Genomic DNA, 24,410 nt, shown 5'->3' with positions numbered 1-24,410 from the left:
TAGGGTCCAATTAAACAATTTGGTGAATGTATTGGTGTGCTTTATGATTTTATTACAGATCACAGACATCACTTAACTACGATAGCTGTATGACTGCCATTCATTTTTTGTGTCGATTTTTTTTTTTTCTTATTTTATAATTATTAAATGACACACTAATGATAACCATCACACGCAACCGGATGTAATCATAGACTGTATAAATAAGGATGTAATAGACACACCGAGGGATTGTGGGAAGTCAGACAGTCAGAGTCCGTCCTTGTGCTGTGCATTAACCTCCCAGCTTAAGATAACAAGTTTTCCAGAATGTACAGACAACTTATGGTAAGAGAGGCGTCTAATTTATTGTATTTAACCACACAACTTTTCATTTTTTGTCATTAACATGTGTATGGTGGGTTGTTGTGGTGTAACTAATGAATTTTAAACCGTTTTAACCGTTATTTCCTTAACGGTACCTCGCTAACGTAAACTTTTCAAACAATCAATCAAGCAATTCATATAACGAAATAAAGTTATTTAATTTCAGAAACACATATACTCTTAATATGCTATTATTGTGTGTAATAACTTAAACACGGTTGCCCTTTTTGACATGACTTCAGTTATCTGATAGCTTAACGTAAAAGGGTCACGTTGACGTTGTCACGTACAAAGCTAACGTAAAATACTCGACCTGGTATCGACCTTAACCCATAAGAACCAATGGTGACACGGGTGTAACAAACACTTTAAATCTTCTAGAATCTCCCATATTCAGAATCAGCTTTATGCTTCGCCTTCACTCCGTAAACTCAACACCCTGGTGTGGTGATCATGTGACTGTGACAAGAAGTGACTTCTAAATGTGTGTGTGACTGGAAAGAGAAATGTGAAGAAGTAGGACATTTCAAAAAGCTTATTTTTTGTTACGAGGCAAAGTTTAAACCCATTTAATAATTCTAATCCATTAATGTCATGTATTGCATTTAACTTGTTCTGACCATATTTCCTGAACAAATTAAAGTCACAATTTTGATATATGTTATGGAGATGCAAACAAAAAGGCAAATGGTTATTTGTTTTTATTTATTATTAATTTATTATTTTGTTACTTAAAAACTAATCTGAAAACTAATTTGTTGTTAAACAGCACTATTGATGTCACAATTTTGATGAATGCTATGGAGATGCAAAAGAAAAAGGCAAATTTGTGTCTCTAAGCAGAAAATGTGTCTAGTTTTTTAAATTTAAAAATAGGAAATATTATAAACATAAATACCATAAACGCCCATTGTAATGTCAGAAACATGAGATGACAAGTATCATGAGCATTAATGTTACTTCAAAGTGTCATTAATGTTCATGACACATCCGATGTCATGTTTATGACAAGCTCATGTCACTCTTATGTAGACACCTTGAAAATAAAGTGTTACCATATCTTGCTTGACTCACAAAGGCATGTTCAAGAAAGTGCCTAAGTCACATTTTATTTTTACTTAGGCATATTAAATCTGCTGAAGTCACAAATACGGATTGGGGATTGACAAATAAGGCCATTATTTTAAAGGGGTAAATTTACATGATCTGATCAACTGAGGATGTAGGCGATTTTACCATTGGTGGCCGGCGTCATGAGGAGATGATTTAGGCAAAAAAAATAATTTTGACAAGAAATGACGTAGACGATTATTTTAACCGTGTGACGATAATCTACCACGACAGCATTGATATGACCTCTGTTGTGATTGACTCAGTCTTCCAGTTAAAACTTAATAGCATTACAGATGATTGACCAGCAGATGTCACCATTGTAAACTATACTGAGGACTTTGAAACGGACGAGGAACTATTTTCAAAGTTAAGCATGAATGTGAATATACCACTCATTCACTTGTGTAAACCAGAAATATTTTGATATTTAAAATGAAATGCTCTTTTCTTGTGTTTACAAACCTATCCACTTGACCAATATTAACCTTTTAAAGGCGTATCGATTGTGAGCAGTGAATTGAGCTCTGTTCTGACTCACTGTCTTGCATTTAAAACTTTAATACAGATGCATAATACAGGTTTGGCCAGCAGATGTCATCCTTCAACTATATTGAGGGCTTTGAAACAAGGAACTATTTATAACTCTTTTGCTTCAAAGTTGGGCATGAATGTGAATATACTCCTTGAAATAAAAGCTTGATTTTAGGACACAATCTGGTGTTTCATCTACACATTCACTTGTGTAAACCATAAATCCTTCGATATTGAAAAGGAAATGTTCGATCCTCAGTCAGAGCTAGATAAGTCTTGTTGATCCCTCACTCTGGCAATGAGAAAGCATTAAAAAATCATGATCAAAACATGCACAGTTAACACGAACAGCAGGTAAGCAAAGTTGCATTGATGAAATAAATTCTGTACTAAACTTTATTTTTCGTAATTGCATTTACAGTCGCAATTTAGATGTAATGATAAAGTCTTACAAAGTTGGAAAGTTTAATTTGAGGTAACCTGAAGTGCTTAAATTTTATTCTATCGAAAAGTCAGTTTATTGAACATAAAATGTTGTTAAATTGGTGGGTCTTTATGACACTTATTTCACTTTCTTATACTGTTTTATTGTTAGTTGTTTACACAATAATCCACCCTTTGTTATGCCTTGACTTATTACTGTTTAAACTAGTAAAGCGTTTGCACCTCCAGGGCCTTTGGCAGCTTTCCAGGCGAACTATTACCAGCAGTGCCCGCAGACAGATTGACAACACTGTGAAGGAAAAACAAAAGCTGTTCCAGGTTGGTTCATTATCTGGAAACAGTATGACTGATATGTTAAGTATTGTCCTAATGAGATAAAATCAGCAGTGTGAGGTGAAATCATGAGGTGTTTTTATACTGATAATGATAATGTTAAAGTTTCTACTTTATTCCCAGGTTCTGGCGACAGAATCTAATTTTATCCTTTTTATAGCCTGACAGATAAGTATCCCTGTGCAATGTTTAAATGTTTTTAGCTAGAATAATACTAATTATGCTCACAAGCTAATAAAAAATCCATTGCAAAATCAACGTTCCAGTGTGGCAGGCTTTGCTGATCCATGCATAGCGCTAGAAATGACTGTAGCCTTAGTTGAAAAATGGCCTAGCCTTGCTTCTAAATCCTAAAGCAAGCACTGCTTCATTGCATAGTGTACTGTACGCCACCACTTAATTGCTATGGTTAACCAGAGATGAGCTGTACTAAGCTTTGAATACCATAGAAACAGCAACACATAAAGCTAAAAGTCCTTCACATACCCCAGGAGTGGAGCTGTCTTTCTAAAATAACTTTATATGCCTTCATTCTTCGCTCATTGAACAGGAGAATAACGGTATGCCTATCCACCTGAAGGGCGGGACAAAGGACGCTCTGCTCTACAGAGCCACAATGACACTCACTGTGTTTGGTATGTCAGCATTTGCCTGGATTTGATGAATCAGACTCACTCCACATGTCTCAGTCTGTGTTTTTGTATAAAAACACATTTCATGCCAGTGGCCTGACCCAGTGTTATTACTGAAACTGACTTTGAAAGTCAAATTACTGTAATTGCATGATGCGTCATGAAGCTTTCGTTTGAAGGCAGGATAATTAGCTTGTGTTGTATATCTCGGTCACATCTGTAATACTTGTCTGGTCTCTTCACAGGGAGTGGATATGTGGTGTACGAGCTTTTTACTGCTGCGATGCCCAAGAAGCCACATTGAAACAGGGTTGGGTTTATTTATTTGATAAAACAATCATGCACAAGTGACGTGTCGTTTGTCAACTCTGTGTCTCTGGGAGAAGTATCTGTCCTGTCAATAATATCAGTATGTTCAATGTTTGAATCCTTTATTGATTGTAAAAATCATGAGCTGCAAATAATAAAAAGATAAATCTTGTGAAACAGTGTCACTTTATTAAACTTGATTTCTGCTGTAGATATTTGGTCAGTTTTACTACAAGCTACATATTGAACTTAAGCTTTTAAAAACCATCTGTACGCCAGTGAAGATAGCCCAATTTTTTGCTTTTTTCATTGACATGCTATAGTTTTAGCAAGGTTCTGGGACACCACAAACTAAAAACTCATTAGCTCCTATAGTGTTAGGTCTAGAGGTCTTGAATTTTATACAGGTGTGGCTGACAAGATGTAAAAGGTAAGTGGTGATGTGCGTAGTTCTGGCATGTTATGTTATTAAAAATGACTTACAGGGCGAGGACCAAATAACTTTGAACCATGTTTGAACAGATTTAGTTTAGGTTGAGGTTTTAGCCACATGCTAAAAAAGCAAAACTAGGAGATGTAACTTTTCCAATGAAGCGTAATATTTATTTTGTTATAAGGTTTTCCTTGTGGGTATACCATATAGACAAAACATTTGTGGATGTAAGCATACCAAATCCTTAAGGAAATAGATCAAGACCAATTTCCTATTCTTCACCCTGAATTTATATTAAACAGGAGACTTCAATCTGTTTTTAACTGGTGTGTTTTTAAGACTTTATTTCCCTCAGTAGTGCAAACTTGTTTCCAGTTCAGGTCTTTAGTTTGTGCACTAGAGGGCACCATAACCCAGTTAGTCTGAAGTCTCTCATAGTGGCAGTGAACAGCAAGGTACGCTGTTTCTAAATTACTTTGCATTTCCTAACAAAAGTAAAATTACATTGATTCCCATATTATAAGCAAACGTCCAAAATATATATTTTCTAACAGTATTACACTTGATTTTGTTTATTTAAGCATCCTGAACGCATTTTGAGTTATACCCAAGTTATGATACAAACATACAAGATGTTTCTGTGTACAAAGCGATAAATTCTACATTTATTTCAGTGTACATCTGAGTAAATATAGTGGATAAGGTTGCCTGTAGCGCATATAAAACACTTCCCCTCTCAGTGTTGTCTGGCCAACTGTTACCCTGCTGTGAAGTCACATTGGCACTGGAAACTCATTAAATCCCCAGACCAAAAGAATGCAGGAAAAAATGTAATTTCCAAACAGTGGATCGGTCTAAGCGGGGGACATACATCAACTGACAGGCTATGGTTTCGTAAGATGCCCATACGATGGTAAACTGAGAGTTGGGAACTGCCCCCCTATTAAGTAGCCGATGGTGGAAAGATTCTTCCCACTTGGAAAGAGGCTTTTCCTTCTTGGACATCTGCTGGCGGAGCTTCCAGTAGCCAGAGAGAGGAGAGAGGGGTCCAGCCGCAGCTCCTGAAATTTTTACTTAACTTTCCAGAGGGGGAGGCTTCAAGCAGGCTGCTCTGTTATTTGGTCGGTCCATTTTTAGGGGGGTTGAATAGGTGAGTTGATTAACTTTTATTTATTGTTAATATATTATTTTGGCACTTTAAACAATATAAATAGTTCATTTATATTTTACAAAATTGACAGAATATTGACATTTTTGTCGCTTTTTTTTGTAATGTAGTTCGTTTTGCAACCATCATTTAATCACTGTAACTCTGAAGGATTTAATGACGATAAACGCCATCAAGGCAAGCTGGATACATTTACAATAACTTCCTAAAAAAACGTTTTTGCTTTTTAAGATTTTACCCTGCTTTACATTATTTAACTCAAATGTATGTAAAGCACTGCTTTTAGTAAAGCAGAGTCAATGTAGTTTTTAGCCACGCAGCGTTTTTAAAATTTATTCATTTATAACGTTTTTTTTGTAATTATAATAAGATGAGCCCCAATTGTGTCCTAGGGGCCATGAAAGTAATTTCTGCCCCTGTGGCTGCAGTTTTCGTGCTTGTGCACCAGGCGGGGCGCACAGCCTGTGGTAAAGATTGAAGAAATTGAATTATTCGTGTGGATATGATTCACTTATCTTGTAGTTTAAAAAAAGAGAGAAACCCATGAGATTATTCCATTTAATTATTCTGCTTAAGCAAGCTTATGGTATGAGGTGAGTCCATGTAAAATATGCCATAGTCTCTCATTGCTTATTTCTGACTCTTGCCATAAATAAATATATCTAGTCTATGCAAAGGAGAGTAGGTAGGAGGTGGATATTAAGAATTGAGATATATTAATATGTGATGAACAGAAGGGACTGCTATCAAGATGTGTCATAATATTTTATATCTTGAAATACATGAAAAAAAGGTTGATCATTAATTACCTATGATATAGTTTTTGGTGACTTTCACCCAGACACCATCCGTGTAGGGTTAAATTGAGTGAGAACCACCATATTCAGATAATGCTCAAGCAGATGTGTTAAAAAGTCCCTAATTACCAAATACCTACAGTAATAACCCACCTCAGGGTGTGGGAAACAACTTGAATCAGCTAGGTGTGGCACTAGTTGTGTAACGAAGTCTAGCTGGATCTTGCACTCTGTCATAATGGAGAGAAACTATTCAATAATAAGAGCAATCAATATTGATTCCATAAAAAATATATTAAAAGAGGAGTTGGGTCGACTGCACAAGTTACATAATACCTTATGTACTTTTAGTTAAGGGGAAACTGGGCATGTCCAGCTAAATCTGATTATCATGAAGCAGCAGTAAATTAGACATACATGTATACCTTGCATGAGTTGCATTGTCCCACCATAATGTGTCACACACCTGCAGTTTAAAGACATTTTCTCTCTTGATCCACAGACTGATTGATGCTCTGCTGACCCTTTAGAGCCAAACATGAATTTACGGCTGTCACTGGCCACGGCTGCCTTCTTTGCAGCCCTGCTGTCCTCCATAGATGCTCAAGGTAAATGAAACCACCACGCCTCGGTCCACTCACATACTCTATCCCACTCTCTCTCTTTTATCTCCTGCTTCTCTGCTTTCACCTGTATATCATTGGTTCACAGGGATTCGTTTATTATTATTTTTTTAACTTTAATGTCAGAGTCATCACAATGACACCGAACTCTTTGTATTGATAAACTGAATAAAGTCTTATTTCATTTGTATGATATTTGATTATGTGACTTTTGGACTACTGACTGATTCCTTGATGACTGTCATGCTTTTATCCCTCATTTGTAGCATATTGTGTCCTATTAATCTGTCAGGACTCATTACAGGCTTTGATGTGAAATCCAAAATCCAGATCTCATTTACTTGTATTCAGGCTGTAATTTAGATGATATAAACCATTACTCCAGGAGCAATTTTCTCATTCAGATTTGGCAAATATAAAGAAGCAAGCACACTAGTTAGTTTATTTCATTTCCAATTTATAATCTAATGCATTAAACAGCAGGGGAGAGAGTAGAACAAAAGTCATTTCATGTTTAAATGTTTCCCTGTAAATGTTTTTAGCAGGGCTGTCGCTGTTTCAGTTTTATGATTTCAAGCCTCTTGAAGCACTTTTTCCAAAGCAAAATTTGGAAGATTGCCAAGTCCTTGTTAATTAGGCATTGAAATGCAAGATCACATATGTTTAAGTTATTATAATTGTGCTGAGGTTTTAGTAGGATCTTGTAAACTTGTGTAAAACTCTGTGCAGTAGCTGCTCAGTGTTTTAAGTCATTAAATTCCTTATGCAACATTATAGTACAAAAGTGGAAGTAGAGTGCAATAATTTAAAGTGCATCAAAAAGGTTGAACTGCATTCAAAACATGTAAAAAGCAGCGTAATGTAATTTAGTTGTTAGAAAGTCTAATAAATGGAAATATCCAAGGAAAAAAAGCAAATGCTTCAAAACTGTACTTAAGTGTCAGAGTTGAATAACTTTGTTACTTTCCATGTTTGATTTTGTGCTAATATATATTACTGTTTTAGTAGCTATTAAGTATGTTTTACTCTTCATGTCATAAGAGCCAATCTGTCATGGACTGTTAACAATCTGTCAGTAGTTTTGACAGAAAATGACTCAAAGTAATTTCATATGCAAACATTTCAATCCAAAATAATGGCAAATATGGAAATATGGTATGGAAACCCTGTGATTTTTTTCCCTTTGAAAGCTTTCTGGCTGTGCAAGAGGAGTCTAACGTCTACTCTCACATATCTTCACCAACGGAATGGAAAGATGAAATACGAGAATAGCAAATTAATCCTCAGACAGCACAAAGACAAAGAGCCTTTCTCGGGCTTCTTTGCGGGCATTCGCAAAAACGCTGAGTTGCAATACATATGGAAAGTTAATATGCAGTAGTGTTTAATGTCAGCACATGTTGTGGAATTACTTTGGCATCTGTCCTGACTCTTTGGGAGAGTCAGTGTTCTTTCCTCCTCTTCTTGGTCTTTCCTCCTGGCAGTAGCTCAGGCCAGGATAGCTGGCTGGCTGGAGACTGAGGTTACTAACAGAACAGTAGCCAGACTCTGGCCCCTGGGAGCCAGAGGTGTCCTTTATTAGGAACTGATGGGACAGACGTCCGTATAACAAGAGTGACCACAAGGTCCAAATAACATACCAGAGTTTGTTAGTTTGACAAAACCACCTTTGTTCCTCAAATATATTTTAAAACCAGGAGGACATGTGTTTCAAGAAATTGTAACAAACTCAAATGATGTGTTTGCTACAAACCAAAATGGGTGTAGCAGGTTGCTCATGTAAGTGAGCCTCCGCCTAAAACAATTTTATCCGAATTTGTCAGTCCACCATCTATCACCATTTGCCACCCATTCCATCTCCTACACACACACACACACACACACACACACACACACACACACACACACACACACACACACACACACACACATCCACACTCACTTCCATACCCCTAACCATTTGGTGTTGGAGATCAGTACTCGCGAAGAAATCAGGTGGAACGCGGCCCATCGGGGCTCCTTGAGTTGATATGCCAGGTTGGTGATCCTTATTTGATGGGCTCCTGTTTGTCATCTGCCTGTGCATTCAGTGTGTCCCAAACTCTGGCTTCATCCTCAAAGTGTATTTTACAATGATATTCTTGCCTCCCATGGCAATCTCATTCTACTTTACAGCTAGCATGAACCCACACGGCAAAGCTCTTTGCCTTACAGTCGAACGCATGCTAACTTACATCATCCCATCATGGCATGCTACCACTGTGGATAAAGTAGATGTTGTCCTAACATTATAAATTAGTGCAGATTACATCGTGCTAACCTCATTAGCATCTTTAATTTTCTCAAAAAAACTAATTAAACTAATTGTGTCTTATCTACTGTTTTTCAGTTGTTGTGTCACCATGAAGATTTTTGTTATCCAACACTAATCACACTTTTTTTAGCCAAGAAGTTAGTTGCATGAAACAAGAATTTAGTTTTGTTAATTATTTAATGATTAAAGAAAACTAACCGTATAACACTTTTTAAATGACAGTGTTTAACTTTGTTAATAAAAAGTGAGTTTGCCACTTTTAGATTAAACTAACTTTTATGCATGTAAATAACACGTTAGCACACTTTGGCTAACTAGCATCAGCCCTTTTCCGCGACTGTGTAGCCTAGAAGCTGTAAAATAAGAATATCATTATAAAATATGTTTGTCATCTCTGTCTGTGTGGTCCCAACTGTACATGGAAACTACCGTCCAGTCAATCAAAGTTGTTGAACCAAACAACTTTCTCATGTACATGATGCATGACGCTGTGATCAAGTCAGCTCGACATAAAGGCGTGCGACCTTGTCCCACTGTATGTTTTCCTATATTTATTTTGATGTACACAGTTTCTTTATTATAGTACATCTGAACAGTCTTTTGAGTGTGTAGAGTAATTTTGTTCTCTCATTCCTTCTCATGCATTATGCTGCCAATGAAAAAGTACACATGTGTCTCCGGTGACGAATTGTGTATTCTTTTTAAAAGGTTTGCAATGGATGTGTGCCACTCACTCACGTATAGAATTTTAACCAAATAAACAACAAACCACTTCTTGCCTTTGGAATATGTTTATATACAATGCACTGTATATATAACATATGGTGTTCAATTTTGTCAAGAGTTACTTCAACAACTAGATGGCAACCTTGATTCCATTGTATAATCAGTTGTATTTTTGTAATGCTGAGATCAACTCCATCGTAAAGGCAGTTTAGTATGTGGTCGAGGCATGCGTTGTAATGACTGCACTCAGCATGTGTTGGATGGTTCACTCAGTGTTTGCACTTTGGTAGAGTTTGCGTGGAGTCGTGCACATGTTGTGTATGCCAGTGCTTGAGTTACTCGCCGTCTTGGTTGAGCAACTCAAACAAATGCCATTTTACTCCAAAATGGCTTCTCACACTTTTTCAATGTTGTCACGTGTTCTTCACTTGTCACCCTCACAAATGGACGTCAGTGCCATGTGTCTGTCCCCAACAACGAACAACTCCACTTCAGTCATGAAGTGTTTGTCGTTGGGATCAATGTGAATGCTTGATAGACAATGTCTTTGATTTGATCAAAAATATAGCCATATTCATACATGTTTATAGTGATTGGAATTTAACATTGTTTCACCTCTTATTTGCAGTGGAACCCCCCTCAGACTTGAAATATAAAATTCTAAATGAGAATTCAGTGGAAATGTCATGGAAAAGACCCTCATCAAGGATAGATGGCTTCAGATTACAAGTTGTATCAGATGCAGGTGCGTATGGGAGTCACAGCATATTGATGATCTGAACCCAACAGTGTATACACACAGTTTATACACACAAAAGTTGATGTGCTGTTAAATTTCCTCTCCTAGATGAACCATCCAGAGACTTTACCCTTGATGCATATGCCACTACAACCTCAATCACTGACCTGACCCCTGACTTGGACTATACAGTGGCCATAAACTCCTATTATGGGTCAGAGGAGAGCATTCCCCTTTATGGACAACTGACCAGTAAGTACATATTTCAGAGGTTATACCTTAAAATGTATAATTGAAAAATTGAGGTGCATAGTTATTTTTGCATTAGACATAGACACATTTCTTTAGACTTTGGAGCTGTTGTACTCTTATAGTTGAAATCATTGCTGTGATGTTACACTAGCCTTACTGTAACATTACACTTGAGCCGTAGGAAAGTAGGAGGAAATCACACCTGTTTACTGACTCTTGAATTGCTTACTGTTTATAGCTAATGTAGCGTAAAGACTTGTGTGAATGTGGTTTTGATCCTGTCCACCAGATTTTACGATGTGTTGACTTGCTTGCCCTTTTCTGCTGTGAAAAGCACACGGTGAGACAGGCAATGTGTGGTGCTAACTCACCAAGCGTTTCCTGTGTTTTCAGTCCAGTCCAGTAACACCAGCGGACGACCCAGGAAGCCACAGCCAGATGCAATCAGTGAGTATGTTTACTGTAGTGTCAGGCAAAATCTGAACAGGGCCTGTCCCCTACGTAGCTTTCCATTTTTTATTTTTTTCCTCCCCTTTTAAAGCTGTCATCAAAATATTTTTTTCCCATGGAATAATTTGCTCAGACGTACATTTTACCTTCTGCTGGGGTTGTTACTGGGTAAGCAGACAGGGACTGGGAGGGCACAAACTGGTTCCTATAATTGAAACCAGTCGGCACATCAAGAAAAAAGGAAAGGACGGCTTGAAGCTAGGAGACATGTGTTCTGTTATGGGTCATTGAGTGGAGGGGAGCAGGGAGGGTTGTCAAGGAGTGATGTGTTGATAGTGCCACCTGGAGCCAAATGTGGTCCCTTTAACTGTTAAAAGATGTGGCAGTTCTTAATATGATTTCCCCTGTCTTCTGGTCATATCACAAGTTCAATCTATGTGCGTTTACGGGGGGAAATGCTCTCCCCCACCAACACCACCACCACCTGTTGATTCCTCTGGAAACTATATGCACACTTTCAGATTCTCCTAAACCCCTATTCATGGTCAAGCACTCAGAAATTCTCTCACAACCACCCAAATAGTTTGACTAAACCCCACTGTGATGCCATCATTTTTAATATGAGGTCAGGGAATTTAAAGAAAAAATTATGCCCTTTTAAGAACAAGGCTTATGAGAAGTGAGGAACAGAATTTAGAGTCAATGAGGCCTAGGGGATATGAGGATTAAAGTCCATCTACATAAGCCATGCCAATTATTTCAATAGAGTCATCTTGAATGTTCCAGAGGTTTTCGTCTGTGATTTAATGCCCCGAAGGATTTGAAAGTATAAAAGTGAACATTGCTGGTGGAACCTCTGCTAAATGTTTAGTCTATAAATCTCTATTTTTGCCTCTGTCTGCTGGAATGACTATACCAGCCCACTGTTTGGCATTCACTGATATTTCCTTTGATGTCAGAATGCATATCTCTAAGCCATCCAACTAACTGTCAAGAGTTTTATTTTATTTAGACAGACAGGAGGAGAAATGGGCCAATGTAAAAAAAATGGCCAAGGCCAAGCTGTTTCTGCCATACCTTTATTGGCTCATTTCTGGCATGGAAATTGGTTTAATTTAAGGCAAAGGACGTGATTTTTCTGCATTTTAAGTTTTTACACCGGTCATTAACTGGTAGTAAAACTTCAACTTTTCCTAATCTGCCACAATCCAAACCTGCCACATTTTTATGGTTATATTCCTGACAGACTCTTACTTCTCCACTTTCTTTCCCCAGAGTGTTCGGTCAGTGCAATTGCAGATTTGGTTTTTCTGGTGGACGGCTCATGGAGCGTGGGCAGAGAAAACTTTAAGCACATCCGTAGTTTCATTGGAGCTATGGCAGGGGCCTTCGACATTGGCGAGGACAAGACCCGAGTGGCAGTGGTTCAGTACAGTACAGACACCCGCACAGAGTTCCCTCTCACCCGTTACAACAGAAGAGGAGATCTTCTCCAAGCCATCAACTCCCTGCCATACAAAGGTGGAAATACCATGACAGGTAAGGTGTTTTGAGCCAATATAGATTTGCATCGTTGTTGTTGCCTTAGAGCTCTGAATATTACCTTGGAATTAAATACACACGTACATTTCTGTCTTTAGGCGATGCCATAGATTACCTGCTGCAAAACATCTTTACGGAGGCAGCTGGATCCAGGAAAGCTTTTCCTAAGGTAGCCATGATTATCACTGACGGAAAATCCCAGGACCCAGTGGAGGAATATGCTAGAAGGCTTAGGAACATTGGAGTGGAAATATTTGTCCTAGGTATGGTTTATTATTCAGTGTTTTGCTCAATATTGCTCTCCCATGTGAAAGTCTGCCTGTTCTTGGAAACCATTTGATTTTCCATTGATTGTTAATATCCATATTTGACTTGGTAAAAGTCAAGGACTGTTAATGTTTCTAACATACGCAATACTCTAAAACCGTCAACAGTCTACCACATCTGTACTGCAGCCACAGTAAAGAACATACGAGTTGATGTTGTTCACATTTTCCCCTTCAGGTATCAAAGGAGCAGATGAGGATGAGTTAAGGGAAATGGCCTCCACACCTCACAACAAACATGTGTACAATGTTCCCAACTTTGACATGATCCAAGAGGTACAGAAAAAGATCATCAACGAGGTGTGCTCTGGTGTTGACGAGCAGCTCAGTTCTCTGGTCAGCGGAGACGAAAGTAAGTCTAAAGAACTTAAATCAGATGTGTTAGAGTAAACTGGGTCCTGTCATTGTGTACTCACAACCCAGCAAATATTTTAATGCTGAATACATCTTGAAAGTTCATGTAATAATACATTTCCTCCATTTTTCTCCCTAGTGGTGGAGCCAGCCTCTAACCTGCAGGTCACAGAAATGGCATCTAAGTCAATGAGGGTGACGTGGGATGCCTCAATGGGTGAAATCACAGGCTACAAGCTCACCCTCATCCCTATGCTCGCTGGAATGAAACGCCAAGAGCTGTACATTGGGCCCACTCAGACATCAATCAATGTCCGTGACCTTTCCCCTGAGACTGAGTATGAGATCACCCTGTATGCCCTCAAAGGTCTGATTCCCAGTGAACCCATTATGGCAATGGAAAAGACCCAACCTGTCAAGGTGTCAACAGGTAAGATCATTTGTTGTGATCTTTCCTGGAATATTCTTAGACATATTTCTCACTTATTATTTGTGTTGTTTATCATGGAAGTCATACAAGACTGACCAATTATTTCTCGTCTTTTGGCAGAGTGCTCTCTGGGAGTGGATGTCCAGGCTGATGTGGTCCTACTGGTTGATGGCTCGTACAGTATTGGATTACAAAACTTTGCCAAAGTCCGTGCCTTCTTGGAAGTTCTGGTGAATTCCTTTGACATTGGACCCAACAAAGTCCAACTTAGCTTGGTCCAGTATAGTCGCGATCCACACACTGAGTTTGCCCTCAACACCCACCATGACATCAGCGCTGTCGTGAAAGCTGTGCGCTCTTTCCCCTACCGTGGAGGCTCCACTAACACTGGCAAGGCCATGACCTACGTCAAGGATAAGATCTTTGTCACTACTCGTGGAGCGAGACAGAATGTACCCCGCATCATGGTCCTGATCACAGATGGAAAGTCATCAGACTCTTTTAAGGATGCGGCAACTGGCCTGAGGAATAATGATGTGGAGATCTTTGCCGTTGGTGTGAAGGATGCAGTGAGGTCAGAGCTGGAGGCCATTGCTAATCAACCATCAGACACTCATGTCTATGAGGTGGAGGACTTTGATGCCTTCCAGAGGATTTCCAAGGAGCTGACTCAGTCCATCTGTCTGAGGATTGAACAGGAGCTGCTCAACATCAAAAAGAAAAGTAAGAAGATAGAATATCTAATCCCAATAGCCATGACCATACGTGTAGCCACATGAAATGATCATAACTTCTTGGCATGAGTTTTAGATGACTACCATTTATTTATTCAAATATGGTAGTACTTTCATGTTGGTTCAAACTGTCTTAATTAGACACATTACCATCTGACAGTCAGTTGGCCAAGTCCTCAGGGATTGGTGTAATGGCACAGAGTCAATGCAATTAAGAAAAAGTGAGCGTAATACTGTGTGAATTGCTGTAAGGCAAGACACAGACAAAATGTTACCTACTCACTGGACCATACCCTGCCAATAAACATACCATTAAGCCAAATATGTGCTTCTTTAATGAGTTCTATCACACCATTTGATACCAGTTACTGTATGAAAACAGTACAGGGGCTGGAACAATGGTGCTATTTTAACTTGACCATAATTTTGATTCAAAAGGCCACTCCAGTAGAGCTGTGGCTGTGACATCACACCACACACTATGCTTATTAATACTAAAGCCGGTAGTCCCATTCCATGCTTTGTAACCTTACTCTTTTTTTTAACCTTGTTAGCTGAACACGGTTACAACTTGCCTTTCATTGGTGCCAGTAATTGAAGGTAATACCCAGAGTCGAGGCAATGGGCAGAGAGAAAGTAATAAAATATAGCTACATTAGCCCCATAAATCTCACAGATTTATGGTATTATGTGATCATGGTAGTATTCGTTTTGAAATATTTCAAAAGGATTTAGGCCTGTGCACTGCCTTTTAATTGCATACATTAATAACAAATAACTTTTTTCTCCAGGTCTGCTTCCACCCAGAGACTTGGCATTTTCCGAGATTACCTCCAGAAGCTTCCGTACCACCTGGGTAGCTCCTGCTGCCAATGTCTTGTCTTACCTGGTGCGTTTCCGCAAGGCAGAAGACATCACCGGAGACTACATTTCCATGGCTGTGCCCGCTGATACGACTACAACTGTTCTGCCTCACCTATACCCCCTCACTGCCTACGAGGTCAACGTCTTTGCTCAGTATGACAAAGGAGACAGTTTCCCTTTAACTGGTGAAGAAACAACTCTAGAAGGTACGAGAGCTTTACCTCCCCCTTAGCAGATGTTGTAATAGTCCTTAAAATTAGCATATTTAGAATCTTAAATATTCTCTCATTTTCAGAGCAAGGGACTGTACGAAACCTACGAGTTACAGAGGAGACAACCAGCAGCTTCAGGGTGTCATGGCAATCGGCTCCAGGTCCGGTGATCAGGTATCGCCTGTCCTATGTCCCGCTGAGTGGTGCTGGGGAAGTCCTGCAGGCCCAGACTACGGGAACGGAGACCACCATAGTTCTCCAAGAGCTTTTCCCTATTACCACATACCGTGTGTCTGTGTCTGCTGAGTATGGTACAGGCATAGGGGACGAGATGCAAGTAGATGGAACCACCAAGGAAGGTGAGTCAGGAAAATTTTCAGTTTTTGGCAAACAGCAATGGATGTGAATTAGTATCTTATACATATTTGTTTGCTTTCAGTCCGAGGCGCTCCTCGTGACCTTCGTGTCTTTGACGAAACTGTGTCTACAATGAAACTGGCATGGGAGGCTGCTCCAGGAAATGTCCTTCAGTACCGCATTGCCTTCAAACCTTCTGAGGGCGGTGAGAGGAAGGAGATATCTGTCAAGGGAGACAATACCCAGGCTACACTGAAGAACCTCCAATCAGCCACTGAATATGAGCTGTTTGTTACTGCTCGATACTCTTCGGGTTTGGGTGATCCTCTTCTTGGCACAGGAACCACCTTAGAAGGTAAGGGAAAAATGTCACATTGCTAATGTCTAATTTGAAACCTTTAGAGCATGGCAGGATTATTTCTACAGCCAATGTGTGACAGAAATGTGAAGCATGCTTTTTGGCTGTGGGTACTACTGACTGGACAAATGAATTATTGTACTTAATTTCTTTTCAAGATGCAAGGAAACTGAGATTTATGCACGCACATCTTGTATTTAATGATTGTGTATATTTTATTAAGTTTATGAGATCCCGCATGATGTAAAACCACTGAAATTAGGTCAGTTGTCGCCTTCCAAGCCCCTTCAAGAATGTACCATCTGGTATTTCTCACATCATTTCTCACATCTGAATTAAGTAATGTGGAGCTTTTACTTTGCAAGGTTGGTTGAGTATATGGTCCGTGGATAGAAGGGAAAAGACAGGAATGTGGCACTTGATGTAATTCGTTTGGCATATAAACTGTAGGTTAGTGTAGCTTTGCCGCCAATGAAGGAAGTGGGATGGAAATGGGTGGGGGGATGCTTGTAAACCTATAGAACTTATGAAATGGCTTGGAACAGACTTTGACAGCCATATGGCTGGTTGTACCTTTACATCTTGGCCTGCCTGAGACCAAATTTATTGTTATACAGTCAGTTTATAACACATATGGGGAATATACGGTCTTTAATGTCAGATATTATTCCATTCTTTTTTAATGTACATGATTGGTGATCATCTTAAGTTTAGCACATCTGACAGTGATCGGTCAGCACACTTTACCTATGAGTTCATTTAAAGTAGTGATATGAATCTGTTCAAGCTCCTTTTTTTTACTGTCTATAGATGTTAAGAAGCAGTTTAGGAGACACAACAGGGGGCAGGACTTTTGTTGATTTCACACAGAGTGGGAAGAGAGATTGTTGGAGTGTCACACCACAGGAAAGGAAGTCAAAAAGATCTCTATTGAGAGAGAAGGGGGGGTGGTCCTAGCTTCGGGGGAACAAAATAACAATCAAGGTACTGTATCCCACAGAGGAGAATATCTCTGGCTTTAGGTCAGTTCCATTCATGGCTGCTAAACTAGTAAACAACGAATGAAATCAGAAGAGCTTACGTGGTCATGTATTCAATTATATTGAGAAACTGCCCGTATTGTACTGTATTGTGTAAAATGGTCTTTAATAGCCTGGGCTGTGCATTAAAATCAGGATCAGGATCAGAACTAATCATACTGAGATTGGTGAGACTCTGCGCCAAATTATTTTATTTTACATTTTAATGCTCTGCGTCGAAGAGCGGTGCAGGCACACCATACCATAGGAAAACTATGGTTTTACTTCATCTGTAATCATTCCCATGCTTAGCTCAGCTTGAAACTGACCCCTTTCTGAAAACAGTTTGAGCCCACTGTCACATCAAAGCTATTCCATTCATCATAACTGCAAGAGTGGAGTTCTTGTTCCTTGATGTCGCCTTCTTGCGCTCCTGGCAGCGCTGAGGTCCTCAGTGACGGGCGTGTTCCTATTTAACAGGGACATTTATTGCAGATCAGACCACATGGATCAGTGCACTAGGTTGAGTAAGAGGACGTTGGCTCATACCATGTCCTTTAAAAGCCTTTCAACTGTGAATTTACAACAGAAATAATGCATGTTTGTTTACATTTCGATGAGAGCAAGAATTCAAAAGAAATGTTTGTTTTACTGTGTTTCCCACATTGACCAAAGGGCTTGGTTCTGATTATAGACTTCGTTTCCACATTGTCAAATCTGTGCTGTCATCAACCATACACCCCCACTGGAAAAAAGCTCCATGACAAAGCACTTTGTTTCGCCAGCTCTATTAAGCTGTCATTACGTCAGGAGGCCACAACACTGATCTCATTGTTTTGAGTGCCACTCACTTTGAGTGACCCTCTCTGTGAAGTCCATGTAGGCGAGAACTGGAAGAGAGTGGCTCGCACAAAGTCATCCCTTGTGGCTCACAGTGGTTGGTAGCCAATACAGAAGCCTTGACAATTATAACATCCTGAAATGACTCAGAAGGAAGACAGAGAAGGTGTCATAGCGAATGCTTAGATGAACATCCCAAATGTGGATATTATACACAAACATGGCAAAATTATTTACTTAAGAAGAGTTTTATCCAGCATGTGGAAGACGTTACCTAAGAGGACCTTTAAGCTGTGTGAGCTGTCTGTCTGGTCACAGGGAAAACTGTCTGTTCTTCTTCCTCCAGGGTGGGGCAACAGACAGGCAGAGACAGAGAGAGTACAAAAAGAAGGTTCTTCAAAGTGTGAACCAGAATGTTTCAGGGTGGATAAAAAGCTCAGCCTTCAGCCGAGAGGTCATATGTCAAGCCCCTGAAGCGGCTATTGTTTCAATTCCTGAAATAATTAACTACTTGGATGATACAGCAAATGTTTTCCCATGAGCCAGAGGGGATTCTTTTTACTATCAGGTGAAATTGTTGCATCTTGGTTTGATTTCCTTTATAAATTTGATGTCTTTGGGGACTTTTATGCAGTGCCAGGCTCTTTGAGTGGTACTGCCAAACTGTTTTTCCCCGCCACTCTGAAGGTCCTTTGAGGTAATAGGCCAGAGACAGGCAACCTTGGCACATAGACACAGAAAGCTTCATCTTTGTGGCCCAGATGTATGTCTCAGTGAACCAAGAGTAATAAAGTAAGGGAATTTGAAGTGTGGTGCCAGTGCTGAGATGGCAATTTGAAGGAACGATGTATTTCCTGCAGTGATTTTTAGAGGACTTTACAGAGAATACTGAGTCAGTCAGAACTAGCTCAGTATTTTAACTCAGACAGCTTTATTAAAGATCCAAATACCTATTATCCAATACCATGGCTGTGAGTAAAGGTATACAGGGGCCTGATGGAGTAAGGGATCCACAACCATGTAAAACCATTATGATATTTTTCAGAGCATGAGCTGGTAGTGTTTCCTCTGCTTTTTTTGTTTCCCTGCGGGCATTTTGACGGTTTTCGCAAACAAGTGCAGTCATTTATATTTCCAAGCTTTAGACATGTTTGGCTGCAGATGTGAAGGTTATGTCAGCACATGCCCTGCAGGAGATTTCTGTGATGATCTCAATTTGTGTCATGTGGTTTTTCTAGAGCTGTGGGTGAGGCTCTAATGGGAATTTTAATCTGGTCATGTCCAAGGTCATAATTTGGGAGAACCCTTCTCCTTGAGGGCGTGATGCAGTTTGAAGGGGGTTGAGTAAAAAAGTTTTAACAAAGCAGCAAATCTAGAATGTTTTTATTAACATAAAAATTATATTATTTTAGTATTATATTGCTGTATTTATATTGCTTGTATACACATCTTTATTTATATATTTAGAAGCCTCTGTAATTATTCTAAAAAACATGTAGCTATATTTAAAGATGCTGGTTGTAACCAAACATAAAATTAAAAAAAATACAATTAATACATTACATTTGTGTAAATGCATATATAACATGCAAACTCAAGCCTTTGCCAGGTGTGCGGACCATGTGTTTCATGTATGTGTGCTTCCAAGAGTGGCCCCTTCTATTTAGCTTGTCTGCAAGTACTGATGAAAAGTGAGCCACTGTCTGCAGAAGTCATTATCTTGTGATCCTTTCTCCCTCGCTTCACACACAGCCGGAAAAGTCAGTCACATTCATCCTTCGCCTTTGGCAAGGATAACCCCTTTTGATGGAATGATCCGGGTATTTATAAGTGGCCCACACTGTTTTTCATGGTCCTCGAAAATCTGGAACTCTTCATTAGCTTGTGGTCATGGACATTATTCTTCATATCTGGCCTCTCAAGGTGCAGATCGCTCTGCTTGGCAGGCAGAGGCACTGTTGTTACTTTTGTTCAGATCAGTTTCCAATTCGTCTGTAATAGATGGATGCTGAGAAGGACTCATAGGGTGACAGATAGACACAGTAGCTGCCTTTTCTGCTCAATGATCATGCACTTTTGGTAGATTTCTGATGCATCCGATTCTTTGCATTTGTTTTTTTTTTGGTTCGTTTTGATGAATGACGTTTGAGAGAGAGACCACCCTGCTGTTCTCCTCTGCCTGTGATTATATTGTCATTAGGTGCTGGCATGTAGGGGCTTAGGGGCTTGGTTCAGGATCAGGATCCCGGAGGTTGTGTGGGAGGATATGTGTGCAGCGTATCCTCCTGCGGTAGATGCAGATCCTCTATATGGCAGCCAGACCTGAGTGTTGAGTCCATCTCAACACAGGCATCCCTTTCAGCCCACCATGTGCTGGCTGCCCATCATGAAACACCACCACGCTGTTTCTGCGCCTTCACGATGGTCTTAAGAAAACTGAGTGGAGTGGAGAAAGGGAGAGCGCAACATCTGCAATTGTAGCAAACGCACTTTCGTGGATCGGGTTTCTTCCGTTTCGATGGAAAATTAGAGTGCAGTCGTGAGAGATGCTGAGGATATGTGATTTATGATTAGTTTTGCAGAGATTTTTCCAACAGTCTCTTATTATGAAGGGAGAAAATCAGGTTGTTCAAAGAGATCCTGAGGGGTTAAAGCACAGACAGATGAGTGAGTGTTCAAGGTTTTTATCGCTGGGGTTCTTGTGTCTCACTCACTTCCTCAGACCTTCATATATCTGTGGTAGAAATCAACAGCACCTGGGCTGAAGCTCCCTAAAGCCTTTTTGTACCTTAGCACTAACACGACCATCTCAGACCAATTATTATGCATCCGAGCAACTCCAAACAAAACAAAACCTGAGAAATTCTTTAAGTAAACAAAAGTAAAGCTGTAGTGCTACTTATTTCCATTACGCACAGGCTGACTCTTTTCTAATGATGCTCCTTCACATGTATTCACAGTGCTTGGTTCACCCAGAGACTTGGTGACCAGGGATGTCACCGACACCAGCTTTGCTGCGTCTTGGGTCGCGGCTCCCGGTAACGTTCGTCAGTACCGGATCTTCTGGAAGTCTCTGTTCACAGACGAGACCGGGGAGAAGACGATAGCAGGAGACACCACAGACACAGTCCTGGATGGTCTCACCCCAGAGACACGTTACCAGGTCTCTGTGTTTGCTGTCTATGGCCGTGGAGAGGGACAGCCATTGGTTGGAGAGGAAACCACGGATGGTAAGTTACTTCTCCTGCTTTAACTCTTCCACCATACACTTCTCCCCCTTTTTTTATTTTCTACATCTGCTTCCTTTTTTTGTTTCATTCCTTTTTTATTGGTATTTTTCCTATGCTTTCCTCCTCTGTTATTTTCCTTCTCTGACTTTCTGAATGTCTCATTTTAGGGTAGAAAGTGTGAACCTAAGGTAAGTGTGATTTAACACAATGGCCATTAAGCATTTAAGTTGAGGATGACTTTTTAAAGCCAAGAATATTATTGTCATAAACGCATTCTATGCTTGAAGTTTCATATGCGTGTAGTAAGAGATGTAGAGATCTAGGACACCATCACTGAGAAATATGGGGCAGTGATGTAGGTTAAAAAAAACAAAAAAAATTAAGGAAATACAGTTTTGGCTGTAAGCTCCATTTTTGGGTGTAATGTAGAAATAGAGATCCGTCAGCAAAACTGTTCTGCCCATTATGTTGAGCTACGAGATAACGTCATAGCTGCTGGCATTCGCCTCAGCCATCAAGAATATAGGCGTGCACATCTTTAAGACTGTGTGTGTGTGTTATGTGCATGTACAGAGGTGACGTAATGCCCAGCACACCTGCACCCGCTTTTCATGGGAGATGCAGGAGAGATAGACACCGGCCTCTCCCTTGTTAGACTACACTCATGCTTGGATGAGGAAAGCACATTGAGCGGAAAATTGCACCAGTTGGGAGGGAATCTGTCCACCAGTTAGTAAAATGGAATGTGCTCAAGGAAAAAAATATATTTCCAGCCATCATTACTGTTTATTGATTCTGGCAAGCAAAAATGTGGCATACATGGCGAACACAACCATGAGGCAGCTTCGTAAACTAAACTTTGCTCATTCCTTCCTTTGCTTTGCACCCACTATCTGGTGCTCTCCTTTCTAGGCTCTACACAAATCACAGTCTCTCTGGGCAGACCCACACGGCAAACTTGGATGCGCTGCCTTTTTCCGTTAATAAAAAGTCCTCTCTCTGAAGTAGAGCATTCTGAATATTTTCCTCAGCTCGTTTGGAGGCCTCTGACAATTCACACTTGCCCTTCCTGCTCTGAAAATAAGAAACACTCTGTGGAGCACAATGGAAAATTCTGAACTATGGCTTTGCTCAAAATTCACAAGACATTTTAGTCTGGCTCCTCAACCCACCAACTAAACATGATCAATCATGTAAATTTGGGCCTGTTTAATGTATACTTTTAAAATCAGAACTATTTGGTTAGGTTTGTCTCCACACGCATGTGGAAACTGAGCAGATATCCAGATGAAAGACTGTGAGGTAGCCAAGCGTGTTACTGTTTAGTTTACTTACCAGCAGGAAAGCCATGCTGCTTATATTTCCAAAGGTATACTGGAAAAATACGTGGTTAAGCACACATTTAGGACAGATTCCCACCTGAACAAGGCCCAAAGTCTACATAGTCTTTCCCTCAGACTATCCATTCATCATTTCTCCTCTTTACATCTTTGTTCCTATTTGCCTTCCTTGCAGTCTCAGCCGCTGGCAGAACGATTGATGTCACTGAGGAGACAGAGAAGAGCATGAAGGTGACATGGCAACCAGCACCTGGAAATGTACTCAACTATCGCGTGACCTACAAACCAAAAGAGGGAGGGCGCCAGTTAGCAGCCAAAGTGCCTGGTGGCACCACTTTCACTGTGCTGAGACGCCTCACCCCCCTCACCACCTACGAGATCACCGTTCTGCCAATGTACCGTTCTGGAGAAGGCAAAGCAAGACAAGGAGAAGGAACAACATGTACGTTGGTTTATCATTCTCTAAATTATTGAAAGTGAAATGGATGGAAAATATAATGCAACTTAGTCATTCTATGCATTTCTCTTCTCTCCTTAGTGACACCTTACAAAGGTCCTAGGAACCTCCAGACTTCAGAGCCTGCCAAGACCAGTTTCCGTGTAACCTGGGACCATGCTCCTGGTGATGTTCAGGGCTACAAAGTCACTTTCCACCCTGTTGGTGAAGAAATTGACCTGAACCAACTTCTGGTTGGTCCTTATGACAACACTGTGGTGCTAGAGGAGCTGAGGTGAGACTGATTTCTCATTCATTCATATGAACTTTGAGTATTCTCAAGTGTATCATTTAAAAGAAAAATCTAATATTTTTTTTGTCCACAGAGCTGGTACCAAATATGCAGTGAGTGTGTTTGGTATGTTTGCTGGAGGAGAGAGTATGCCATTGGCTGGAGAGGAGAAAACCACTCTCTCTGATGCACCCGAGCCTCCTCCTTATGAGCCAACAGGTAAAGTTATCTAATATTCTACTATAAAGCCCCATATATATATATATATATATTTAAAAAATGTGATAAATCATAAAAGGAATAACAGTTTAAGAGGAAAACACATTTTCTCTTAGTAGAACATGAACAACTGAAATGGTTTAAGTCATTCTGTTACTACGCCTGTCATCACCTTAAAGGCAGCGTCTCCAGTATGTTATGTCTCTGGGCAGCAACAGTCAAACATTGGAGACTGTATCACATAGTACATTTTTGTGTAGGAAAATACACTCCAAACCCATGCCCCATAAAAGCTGAAGAGTTTCCTTGAATGCCTTTCCTCAAAGCTAATTGTTCCGCGAAATAACAGATATAATGGCTATTCCATCTGTCTGCCCTTTTCTCGTTTTCTTCAATGTGACACTTTGGGCTTCCGCTTTTTATTTCCAGTCCAAGTACAGGCCAGTGTAGATTTGAGCCATACGCATATAATCTGTTTGCAGTTATAAAATGTTTTTACTGCCCCGTGAGTCAGAGCGCGGCAGGCAGTAAGTGTGAGAAGAGGAAAAATGTTGTGTTTGCTGGAAGGAACTTGAAAGGTCAGCTTGACCGCTCAGCAGCAGGTCCCGTCCTAATAAGGAGGCAGAC

At 40.0% G+C, this 24,410-nt stretch overlaps 2 protein-coding genes across 2 annotated transcripts in view; both read left to right on the top strand.

Moving 5' to 3' along the window:
- The first annotated feature begins 288 nt into the window (after positions 1-288).
- Positions 289-3,905, top strand: LOC131988470 (cytochrome c oxidase subunit 7A2, mitochondrial). Its single transcript, XM_059353588.1, has 4 exons — positions 289-327; positions 2,683-2,772; positions 3,338-3,422; positions 3,665-3,905. The coding sequence occupies exons 1-4, from the start codon at positions 310-312 to the stop codon at positions 3,721-3,723; spliced, it is 252 nt and encodes an 83-aa protein (XP_059209571.1). The 5' UTR covers positions 289-309; the 3' UTR covers positions 3,724-3,905.
- A 1,231-nt stretch (positions 3,906-5,136) lies between these two features.
- The window catches only part of col12a1a (collagen, type XII, alpha 1a), a 60,419-nt gene continuing 41,145 nt past the window's right edge, over positions 5,137-24,410 (top strand). Inside the window, exons 1-17 of the mRNA XM_059352542.1 lie at positions 5,137-5,311; positions 6,629-6,734; positions 10,418-10,534; positions 10,637-10,780; positions 11,174-11,227; positions 12,506-12,769; positions 12,871-13,035; positions 13,277-13,450; positions 13,592-13,882; positions 14,003-14,605; positions 15,408-15,686; positions 15,776-16,051; positions 16,132-16,404; positions 21,227-21,496; positions 23,012-23,278; positions 23,375-23,567; positions 23,659-23,783. Of these exons, the coding sequence (XP_059208525.1) occupies positions 6,665-6,734; positions 10,418-10,534; positions 10,637-10,780; positions 11,174-11,227; positions 12,506-12,769; positions 12,871-13,035; positions 13,277-13,450; positions 13,592-13,882; positions 14,003-14,605; positions 15,408-15,686; positions 15,776-16,051; positions 16,132-16,404; positions 21,227-21,496; positions 23,012-23,278; positions 23,375-23,567; positions 23,659-23,783 (3,565 nt within the window). The 5' untranslated portion in view covers positions 5,137-5,311; positions 6,629-6,664. The remainder of the gene's footprint in view (positions 5,312-6,628; positions 6,735-10,417; positions 10,535-10,636; positions 10,781-11,173; positions 11,228-12,505; positions 12,770-12,870; positions 13,036-13,276; positions 13,451-13,591; positions 13,883-14,002; positions 14,606-15,407; positions 15,687-15,775; positions 16,052-16,131; positions 16,405-21,226; positions 21,497-23,011; positions 23,279-23,374; positions 23,568-23,658; positions 23,784-24,410) is intronic.

Source organism: Centropristis striata, chromosome 16, assembly GCF_030273125.1.
Source record: "Centropristis striata isolate RG_2023a ecotype Rhode Island chromosome 16, C.striata_1.0, whole genome shotgun sequence".
NCBI lineage: Eukaryota > Metazoa > Chordata > Actinopteri > Perciformes > Serranidae > Centropristis > Centropristis striata.
Note: the sequence above shows the minus strand (reverse complement) of the source record. Positions and strands in the feature narration are given on the sequence as shown.